The sequence below is a fragment of the Rhododendron vialii genome, chromosome 2a (genome assembly GCF_030253575.1).
Source record: "Rhododendron vialii isolate Sample 1 chromosome 2a, ASM3025357v1".
Lineage (NCBI taxonomy): Eukaryota > Viridiplantae > Streptophyta > Magnoliopsida > Ericales > Ericaceae > Rhododendron > Rhododendron vialii.
Window position 1 is genome coordinate 45,548,561 of NC_080558.1, and position 10,293 is coordinate 45,558,853.

Below are 10,293 nucleotides of genomic sequence, written 5' to 3' on the forward strand. Positions count from 1 at the left end.
TTATTCAAAAAATATTGGATTTTGATCAAAATTTTATACTTTTTAGATTCCTCTCGTCATGAAGATGCAATAATCCCCAAAAAATGAGGATAAGCCAAGTGATACGAAAAAAATTTAAATAAGGACAAAAAATAAGTCACTTTGGCTTATTTGTCCGAACACCCCTACTTGTTAAGATTATGTCAAAACTGTGGGATGAATGTGGGACTGTCTTCCTTCCTTGATGCAGCCTTTTTCCTCAGACTGCATAAAGTCCAACCTAATCATCCCGTGTTTTTGACAAAAACATGCGTACGCATATGCCTATCTTTGAGTTGAAACTGTAATATGTGGGGTCTGAGCTGAATATTCATTCAACATTTCAGAATGGCTTGGATCCTATTGCAATACAGCGTCTTATGTACTAGTACTATTTTATAATCTGGCTAGCTCGATTAATTCTGAGATCCTGAAATTAACGACCGGACAAACTTTGAGAGGGCTAGGACCGTAGGAGGGAGTAAAGCCATTAAATCTTGCCATTAAGTCAACCATTGGGTTGTAACATGGTGTCTTTTTGGAATTAAGTCAAATCTCATGTTTCTTAATCCCAATAAATCACAGTTGAGGCATAACTTTAATGCATTCAAATATGGGTGTGTGAAGGTAACCGAATAGATTGTTGTGAAGAACTTCTAGAGTCCGCGGCTGCAACTATAAGCAAGGAATTGGCCGATTTTCTTGTTTCTTGTTAGTGAGTTTTTTTTTTTCCCCTCTTCCTCCGTTTCTCTAATAGTGTCACTAGCAAACATAGAAATAAAAAATTTGTTTGGTCAAGCTTTTTTCCCACCAGAAAGTCTACTCCACCGCTCTGTTTTACTGCTCCCTCCACCGCTCTCAATTTTTGGGTCCAAAAGTATTTTGAATAGTCCAGATTTGTAAAAAAAAATTCCGGATCATTGATTGCCGAAATGGACAGTGAGATCAAGCGCTATTGTGAAGAAGCGATGAAACCGAGTGGTGGTTAACGTACTATGTCCTAGACTCCTAGGTACTATGCCTAATGCCTTTCAAAAAAAACCGTACTAGGTCCTAGGTAGTTAATTCAGTTGATCATGGTGGCTTGTTCAGACCGGAGAAGACCATGTTTGTGGACCTGCGGTTTGCTCAGTCATACTCGTAGTCGTAGAGAGAGAGAGAGAGAATCCCAATATTAATTCCGGTTAGTAAATCACACTTGAAGATATCTAAGGAGGATTATCATCACCTCCCCAAGAGCTGACCTATTCTGACCCTTTACCATTTCTTGACATGTTTTGTGTTGGGTTTTAATTTTCCATGCTCTTTTTTCTAGAAAAGTAACTGTCTTTTCATAGGCTTCGATATTTATTGATGCATTGAACCGGTTTTTGTAGGCTTAGACATTTTGGTCAATTGGGTACCACAAAAGATTGCTTTTTGGTGGTAAATATCTATTCACATCTTCTTCAATATGTGTTGCCATTTTAGTGGTGAATAAATATCAATTAGTTGAGATTGGCAGTTGGGTTCTTGGTTTGTGTTCACGGGGAACAGTGGGTCTTTCACAAGAAAGGTGTTGAGTTCTCAACATTTTTCTGGGATCGCTGAGAGCGAGTTAGCCCTATAAAAGGTTTGAGAGAGAGAGAGAGAGTATTGCCTTGTTAATGTCCTCTTTGTGTTTGTGAAATGAATCAATCAGAAAATATAGCTGGGGAACAGAGAGCAGGAGTTGAGATTACCAAGGACAAGAATGGAATTGAACAGGTTGTGCTCCGAAGCCCTCGAGGGGCTTCAGCAAGGGTTAGATCCTTTAACCTTTTCTTTTTCTTTTTTTTCAACCGATAGAAGAGATCATTTTACATTAGATATGAAGTATAATGTATAAACCCGGGACGCTACATCAATTATGAGAATCCACGAGATAACCAAATCCAACAACTAAACCAACACAAGAAATAAGTTCATTATAGAATAGAAACAAAGAAAGAAAGAAAAAGCTCTCTAAGAGAAGAACACCCACACGCAAATGGGGTGACTCGAACTCCTGACCTCTTAGTGAGATGCAAGAGTCCTGACCAGCTAAACTAGCATTGGTTGGTTGGTTAGATCCTTTAACCTTGTCTCTCTTGAAAGATTGGTTACTGCATTTTGATTCTATGAATTTAAAGTACTCATGTGAAGAGAGAGAGAGAGAGAGAGAGAGAGGAGTTTTCTAATCAACTGCCTGGTTTGTAAGGCCTGATTCGATTTTGGATTGTCACTTCGTTTATTATGACGGGGTTCGACCTGTCCGATCAGGTTACAGGGTCAGGGGCAAAGCCCAAGCCGGGGCCTCAGGGGCTCTGTCTTCGAAACCTAGACATAGGTATTGTGGTAATTGGTGATGTACTTAAATCCTAAGGTAAACATACATGGTATACGCAGCTGATGAACTGTACACTTCTATTCATTCAATACATAGTGTAAGCTGATGTGCACCGTGTATGTATTCAGTTACTCAGGTGGGAAACCACATAAAATGTCTGTATCTTTTCTGTTTGAATTCTTTACTTGACTTTCTTTGCTCAGCTGCACTTTGTATGTATGTTGGTTCGGGTTTTCTTTATGTACACAATAATCTTCATACCGGTTTTTCTTAATGTACAAAATAATCTTCATACTGGTTTGCATCCAGGTTAGCTTGCATGGAGGGCAGGTTCTTTCATGGAAGACAGACCGAGGGGAAGAGTTATTGTTCACTAGTAGTAAGGTGATTTTTAATTTCCAATTATCTACTTCTTGTCCTGCCTCGGACCTTCTGCTTAAATGAACTAAACTACTTGAGCTCAACACTCAATCGGCTTGTTAAAAACTCGTTCAGAATCAGCTCTATTGATGAACATAAAAAGCATGAGCCTTGAATCCGTTTCAAAGTTAAGTTTGTATTTAAGTTTGAACAACCTACGACTCAACTTAACTTTGCTCATTTTTAACCCTAATCGTACCCTCTTTTTGCTATGGTATGAAGAATGTGGAAAAAGCATTTACAACCCTTTTTTTTCCCTCCACTGCCAGGCGATTTTCAAGCCACCAGCTGCTGTGAGAGGAGGGATTCCCATTTGCTTTCCTCAGGTATTCTTGTAAGTAGGGTAGTATTCATGTTGGGTTGGAATTTTCAGAATCAGTTTTGTAGAGAACTTTTCAGTTCTGAATGCAAAACAACTCAATCCTTTCAATGTTATCCGTTTTTAACCGGTTTGCTTTTCTTGAATATTAAAAAGACCGTTTTGATTGGTTTCGAAAATTGGGCATTCGTTTTCTAAACTATTTTCAGAAAACGTGATTTGGAAAACATAAACCAAGTGTTTTCAGTGAACAGAATCTTAGCCTCCTCAATATTTGACCTTGGTGTCTGCTATATTTCTAACGTCAGTTTGGAAACCGCGGGGCACTAGAGCAACATGGATTTGCCAGAAATAAGATATGGGTTATCGACAGTAACCCCCCATCTCTCCATCCAAATGATTCTGATGGCAAAAGCTATATCGATTTGTTACTCAAACCATCTCAAGAAGACTTAAAGGTCTGGCCTCACAGGTATAAGCTTCATGGCCTCCACAATCTCCCTCAATTTTTTGTCAAGCAAAATCATCAATATTTGCGTCAACATATCACAATTAAAAGTCAAGAGACTTAAATGAATTAGGAATATATTTATGTTGAGTCATGGTTAATAAACTTGAAGCTGCGAGAACTCATAGACTGTTAAACTAATGACTTGGATTTAAATTTTTTTGCAGTTTTGAATTCCGTCTTAGGGTGGCACTTGCAGCTGATGGGTATCTCACCTTGATTTCTCGTATAAGGAATATCAACTGCAAGCCCTTTAGTTTCTCATTCGCGTATCATACCTATTTCTCCGTCTCTGACATCAGGTAATGCCCAGAGTATTTTTTCCGCTGTAGAATCAGATTTTACTCCATCATTTTCTTTTCGGGAGGTGGTTTTGCTATCAGGCTTATTTCCATTTCCTGCACTCAAATGGAACTATATTCGCCAACAGCAATAGCGTCAGAGACAACTTGAATTATATCGTTATAGCTTCTCTTGAAGCAAAGAATCTAGCAGCAACCTAATTATTTCTGCAAAACACGATGGTTTCATGGCAGTCATCAAGTTAGTGTGCTGAGTATTTTCTTATTACAAAGGAAGACATGACCAATCATCACGGTTTGGTGCCCTGATTTATCAAACTAGAACATTTAGTCCAACAGTTCTCATCACTTAACAAAATCATTGAAAAATGGTCTACTTATTCTCCTTCTATAGTTTGGTGAGTTACATGGTTATTTTTCTCAAGTTTCTCTGTATACAACACCAACAAAAACTTTGTTATTCGACGTTATGCATTAACATCAGGTTGCAGATCAAATCTCGATTAACAATCAGTTCAAACAAGGTAAAAACAGTACTTTGGGATCTTTGACGTATAGTCGCTTGTCTAGGAATAGTCATGCAATTACAGCTAGTATAGTAGTGGAAGATTTTAAACTTTTTTAGTTTGAAATGACCTTCATGTTATAAATTGTGTTAACAGTGAAGTGAGGGTAGAGGGGTTGGAGACTCGAGACTACCTCGACAACCTATACCAGAGAGAGCGATTTACAGAACAAGGGGATGCCTTAACATTTGAATCCGAGGTAAAAACTAGTTTCTGATTTCTTAAAGTGGCATAGGGGTGAAATATCTTTGCTAGTTCAGTAACAGTTTTTGACGTATTGGTTAACTATTACCCTGTTGAGGGCACTTGCTCATAAGAGTTGTCAAACTTCTAGGTGGATCGAGTTTATCTTAATTCGACAGATATAGTTGCCGTTTTCGATCATGAGATAAAACGGACTGTTGTCATACGGAAAGAAGGGCTTCCAGATGCTGGTAAGCACTATCTTAAATCGCAATATGTTCTTCAGTTTCATTTTTTTGTTTTGGTTCACGTTAAGAATATTAAGTACAAACAAAAAAACTACAAAACTAAAACTATGCAAGCTCTATATATTACGTGCTTACTTGCTTAGTATGTTTCACTGCGCTTATTTGCTTAAGGTTTCTACTTGTTAATACTTTCTAAAGAATGTGGTTATTACACAGTGGTGTGGAATCCATGGGAGAAGAAATCAAAGTTACTGCTAGATTTCGGGGATGAAGAGTACAAACATATGCTTTGTGTCGACGGGGCTGCAATAGAGAAACCCATTACTTTGAGGCCAGGTGAGGAATGGACCGGCCGCTTGGAGCTCTCAGTCGTGCCTTCAACTTAAACAAAGAACTAATTATATTCTGTAAGTGTAATTCTGGAAGCAGGGATAGTTGTATGTTTCCCGGGATAGGTACAACTTCAATAGTGTACATAGTAACATAGATAACGCTGAATTACGTATATTCAAAGAAAAATTAGTGTAGTAAACTATGTTTTTTTCTGGCTTGTAATAAGGCTTTTAACAGTGGCTTTTATTGATCTAGTGATCTGATCTGTAACAGTCTCAAACCTCCCCCTTTGAATGTTTTGCATTCCTTCTCCATTCTCTTGCATTCCTTCTCCATTCGCTTGCATTCCTTTAACAATGGCTTTTATTGGTAGAACACTAGTATCTGACCTGTACTTCAAAATCGAATCCAAAATCACCATTTTTAACTTGGAAGAATATCTGTTATGGTCAGGTAATTTGAGATCATATCAAAAGGGTGTATTCAAAATCTATTTCCCGAGAAAAATTTGATGCAGGAGAATTAAGGATCTAACCGATGGAGCATGTGTTCTTCAATATAAGTATATAGGAACAGTTGCTTTTTCAGCAAAAAGAAGAACAGAGAAAGAGGGGTGAAACAAAACAGAACATAAAGGAAATATGCACAAGATGAAGATCAAGAAAAGGGGATTAGTCCTTGGCAAGTTGGCTTTCATCGGAGAGAGAGAGAGAGAGAGGGGGGCATGAACTTTAGGCAGCAAAAAATCTCTTAAATCTATCAAAGCCAGGTTTCGATCCTGGGACCTGTGGGTTATGGGCCCACCACGCTTCCGCTGCGCCACTTTGATTTTGTTGATGTATGTTGTGCAATTATTAATATATAACTAATAAATTACTGTATCGTTTCTGTCCACTTATTTTCCGTATTTGATATTCGGGTTCCTTTTTCTTTTCTTTCCTTTTCCAAGGGCTATGAATACTGAAAAAAAATAGTAAAATACTAGGGGTGTACACGGTCCGGATTGGTCCGGTTTTCTAAAAAATCAATAATCGGACCATTTCAAACGATTCTAGAAAATTAGGAACCAGAACCTAACCAATATATGTATGGAATCTAATCAGAACTAAACTGCAAGATCAGGCCGATTTTGGTTCGGTTCCGATTCTATGCAATAAGCATCAAAACACTGATTCATAAAAATATGAACTCATAAAATTAAAGAAATAGGAAGATAATCTGCTGGAATAGGAAAGAAATGAAGAAAATAAAAGCTTTCCTAATAAATAAAATTTTATCTCTAAATAAATTAAGTTAAGCAAGGAAAAAATTAACATATCAAATTCAAATACATATTAAATTACACACATATGTATATCTATATTTATCTTAGTTTTAAATGGTCCAATTCGGTTCTAACCACGGTTCATTAATTGAGAACCAGTAACCGAACCAAAATTAATGGTTCTTATTTTTTTGGAACCATAACCTGACCGTAGAACCGCAGAACCGGACCAAATAGGACGGTTCGGTCCAAATCGGACCGATTTTATAGTTCAGTCGGTTTTTTTGAACACCCCTAAAAAATACTACTATTTCTTCTAGTGAAGCTTCACTTTTTGTATATTTTTTTTCACTAAAAGGCAAGAAAAAAAATTAATTGTACAAAAAATCGTTACCCTTGAATAAAAGAATTAGAGATGAAGATTGAACTATTCTTTCTCGAGATCGAGCCTAATCAACCTACCTTTCATAATATGTTAACGGGTACTCCTATGTATTGTAGTAAATAATCTAATGATTATATAGTTAGAAGTTGTTAGCACTTTCAAGACATCATCTTACCACAATGGAGATAAATAAATAAATAAACAAATCAAGGAAATATGGTACCAATAGCATACGAATTCAGTGCAATGCGCAATAAGGAGTGTTTTCATCATTGAGCTACCTCTATAGTCTATGAGCAAGTCCATCCGTTGGTATCAAAATGACCTCGTCCAATTCATTAATCTTGGCAAGTGTTTAAAAGTAGCAATGGTATTGCACCAATTTAATGTCATTCGGGCGGTACTTCAATTTTAGATCATTGCATTGAACTTGTTCTATTTTTCAATACGAATCAATTGGCTTGTATAATGTGACAGATTTGGCAAAGTCAAAACAACAATAACATTGGCATGAAAGACATTTATCCAAAAAAAAAAAAAGGACATTTACCCAAAAAAAAGAGAGGAGAAAGTTATGGTACATAAGGTATACCGTATGTCTAAATTATAACAATTTGTGATTTTCATTATGCCAATTTTTGGTTTTCTAAACCATATTTATGATTCTGATTACGACTTCTACTTTAAAATTTACCTATTGAACAGGTCATTAGCAGGTTATCCATAATTAAAAAATATTGTTATTATGTAACCCTAATTATTCGTACCGGAATCCATAATACTTATACCCTAACCAAATATATGCGTACAATATCAAAAATTAAATAATGCTATACACAAATGTTATAAGTTATAACAACACCATAAATTGACATTATCTTACAATAATAAGTCGTACCAAAAATTCTTTGACTCGTATGATATTCCATAACAAAATCAAAATATATCGTACCAGAATCAACAATTATTATACCCAAGCCAAAATATTTGCAAAATGCCACAAATTTTATAAAATAACCACAATTGCTATGACAACACCTAAAACTGTCATTTTCTTACCACAACGTGTCGTATAAAAAAAATAAATTTAAATACCACAAATTATATAACAAACCATAATTATTACGGCAATACCATAAATTGACGTTTTCTTTTCACAATGTGTTGTATCAAAAGAAATTAATTAAAATATTTCATAATAAGACATGTCTAAAATACCACAAATTCAGTAATATAACCAAACTTGTTATGACAACACCATAAATTGACGTTTTCATACCTATAACCTGATCGAGCCATAAATTTACGTGAATGACTTTATTCAACAAATAACGAAAATCAACGGTTTTGATCGTTACTATTGTGTCACGGTGTCAAGGCTACTCTACGTCTCTACATCCAACTATAGAAGAGGACTAGGTTTCATATCAAATATAAATTGAATGTACATTTTAAATGTCATTAGCGAGTATATTTTTAGAATGAGGTACCCAATAGTGTGATTCTTCCGAGTCGAGGAAGCGCCTAGGAATCTTGTCGACCAAAGCAGGGGTCTTTTTTGGACCTTTTCATGAAGCCCGAGTCGCCCTTTGCATAAGCTAAATATGTTCGTACCGCCTTCGAAGACTAAATAGAATTCCGATTGGTGAAATCAAAACTGTTAGAATATCAAGTTATACGATATTCAATATTGTCACCAAAATCATAGATCATCAAATATCGACAACTGCATAATCAAAAAACATTTAAGGTATTCAGATACATTAAAGTCTAATAATGCACCACCCGAGCCCCATTTAATGCATTTTTTTTCGATCGGAACCGTCTCTCTTTTACATAATATGAATAAATCATATGTACCAAGAATGAAGTTGATCACTTATCGTTAGACCCTTAATCAAACAAAAATTTCATTTTATGATTGAATTCGGGTGCGGATGAAAGGGCTTTCTAAACCCGATCGAGCAAAAAATTTACGTGAATTATTTAATCAACAAGCATAACAAAATCAATGATTTTGATCGTTATTATTGTGTCGCGATCACAAGTCTACTGTATATTAAGCTACAACAATGAAATTTGTTTCATATAAAATATATTTAATGCACAAATTCTAAATGTTGTTTTTGTTAAGAAAAAATTCTAAATATTGTTACCAAAGTATATTTATAAAATGATTGATCAGAACCGTTAGAATGTGAAGTCCTAAAAAAAAATATTCAACATTGTCACCAAAATTAGAAATCATGGGATATCGACAAATATGTAACCAAACGACATTTAATGTGTCCAAATGCATTAAAGTCTATCGTTAATTGTGGTATGACATATTTTAGTCTTGCTATAGAATATTTGGATTAATTTCTTTTGTTACGACACATTGTGGTAATCAAATGCCAATTTTTGGCATCGTCATAAAAGTTATGGTTATGTTATATAATTTGTGGTCATTTTTTGAAGAGGGAGAGGGAGAGAGAGTGAGGGAGGAAAGAACAACCGGTTACCAGCTCAGCTCTTTTTTCATTTTATTAATTGATTTAATAAATGGATGGTTCGGATAATTCATTTTTAAATCCAAGGATTTAAAATCATGATGTGTACGGTACACCTTTTAATAAGGAGTGTGTACCATAGGACTTCCCAAAAAGAAACTTTGGCATGAAAGATGACTAGCTTTGTCACTTTTTTACATTGGTTTTAGCTTATCGGTGAACATAAATTTTGCCATAACACTTTCAAATTATGAGGTTGACAACTAATATAACAACGGATAAACTTGCTCTGACCAACTACGACTTATTTCGTGAATCAGAAAATCTACGACTTCTTCCGTCGATCGAAAAACTACGACTTATTTCATATATCCTTCACCAAATTGAGCCAAATTGTTGAATTTGGGGCCATCCCAAACGACAAATGAGAAATGCGTGAATAGCTAGGCTCAAGCACATCCAAACAGTGCAAAAGAATCAGATCAGAGTGCATTGTCTTGTTTGTAAATGTGTGGATTGTATGATTTGATCCAAAACCACAAAAACATTCCTTCCAGCAATGCTCCTTGGATCCACCCAAAAGAGGTCGTTGTAATAGTACAAGAGGGTTGTTTAAGTTTTGAGACAGCTGTCCATTTTTGTCATGATAAGAATCTTTTTAACGGAGGATTTTGTGAACAATTGTTTACGGAAGGTGAATCGTGACCGTCCAAGAGTGTTTTGGACGGTCCGGATGTAGTTCATTTAAATTCTTACCGTCCAAAGCTGAAAAAAACGGCCGAGATCGTGCTGCTTCCTGAACAGCCTGTTTTACAACGGCCCCGTGAATAAATCTATCTCTTTTGTCATAATTCAATCCGTGACCACAAATTGGATGTACGTATATGTTTGTCTGCCTTTTGAAACTT

At 35.8% G+C, this 10,293-nt stretch overlaps 1 protein-coding gene and 1 non-coding gene across 2 annotated transcripts; one reads left to right on the forward strand and one right to left on the reverse strand.

Moving 5' to 3' along the window:
• Positions 1-1,633: 1,633 nt before the first annotated feature.
• Positions 1,634-5,558, forward strand: LOC131315799 (putative glucose-6-phosphate 1-epimerase). Its single transcript, XM_058344995.1, has 8 exons — positions 1,634-1,800; positions 2,675-2,749; positions 3,055-3,111; positions 3,413-3,576; positions 3,780-3,914; positions 4,577-4,679; positions 4,815-4,914; positions 5,128-5,558. Exons 1-8 carry the CDS (start codon positions 1,687-1,689, stop codon positions 5,295-5,297), a joined length of 918 nt encoding a protein of 305 aa, XP_058200978.1. The 5' UTR covers positions 1,634-1,686; the 3' UTR covers positions 5,298-5,558.
• A 443-nt stretch (positions 5,559-6,001) lies between these two features.
• TRNAM-CAU (transfer RNA methionine (anticodon CAU)) lies at positions 6,002-6,073 on the reverse strand. Its single transcript has one exon. It is a non-coding gene; the product is annotated as a tRNA-Met (tRNA).
• Between the last annotated feature and the right edge of the window lie 4,220 nt (positions 6,074-10,293).

Bases quoted from the DNA above. Each gene is read 5' to 3' on its own strand.
- LOC131315799 (XM_058344995.1), top strand. From the start codon at position 1,687: ATGAATCAATCAGAAAATATAGCTGGGGAACAGAGAGCAGGAGTTGAG. The intron at 3,112-3,412 runs GTATTCTTGTAA...TTCTAACGTCAG, and splicing joins TTCCCATTTGCTTTCCTCAG to TTTGGAAACCGCGGGGCACT. The intron at 4,680-4,814 runs GTAAAAACTAGT...TCAAACTTCTAG, and splicing joins CCTTAACATTTGAATCCGAG to GTGGATCGAGTTTATCTTAA.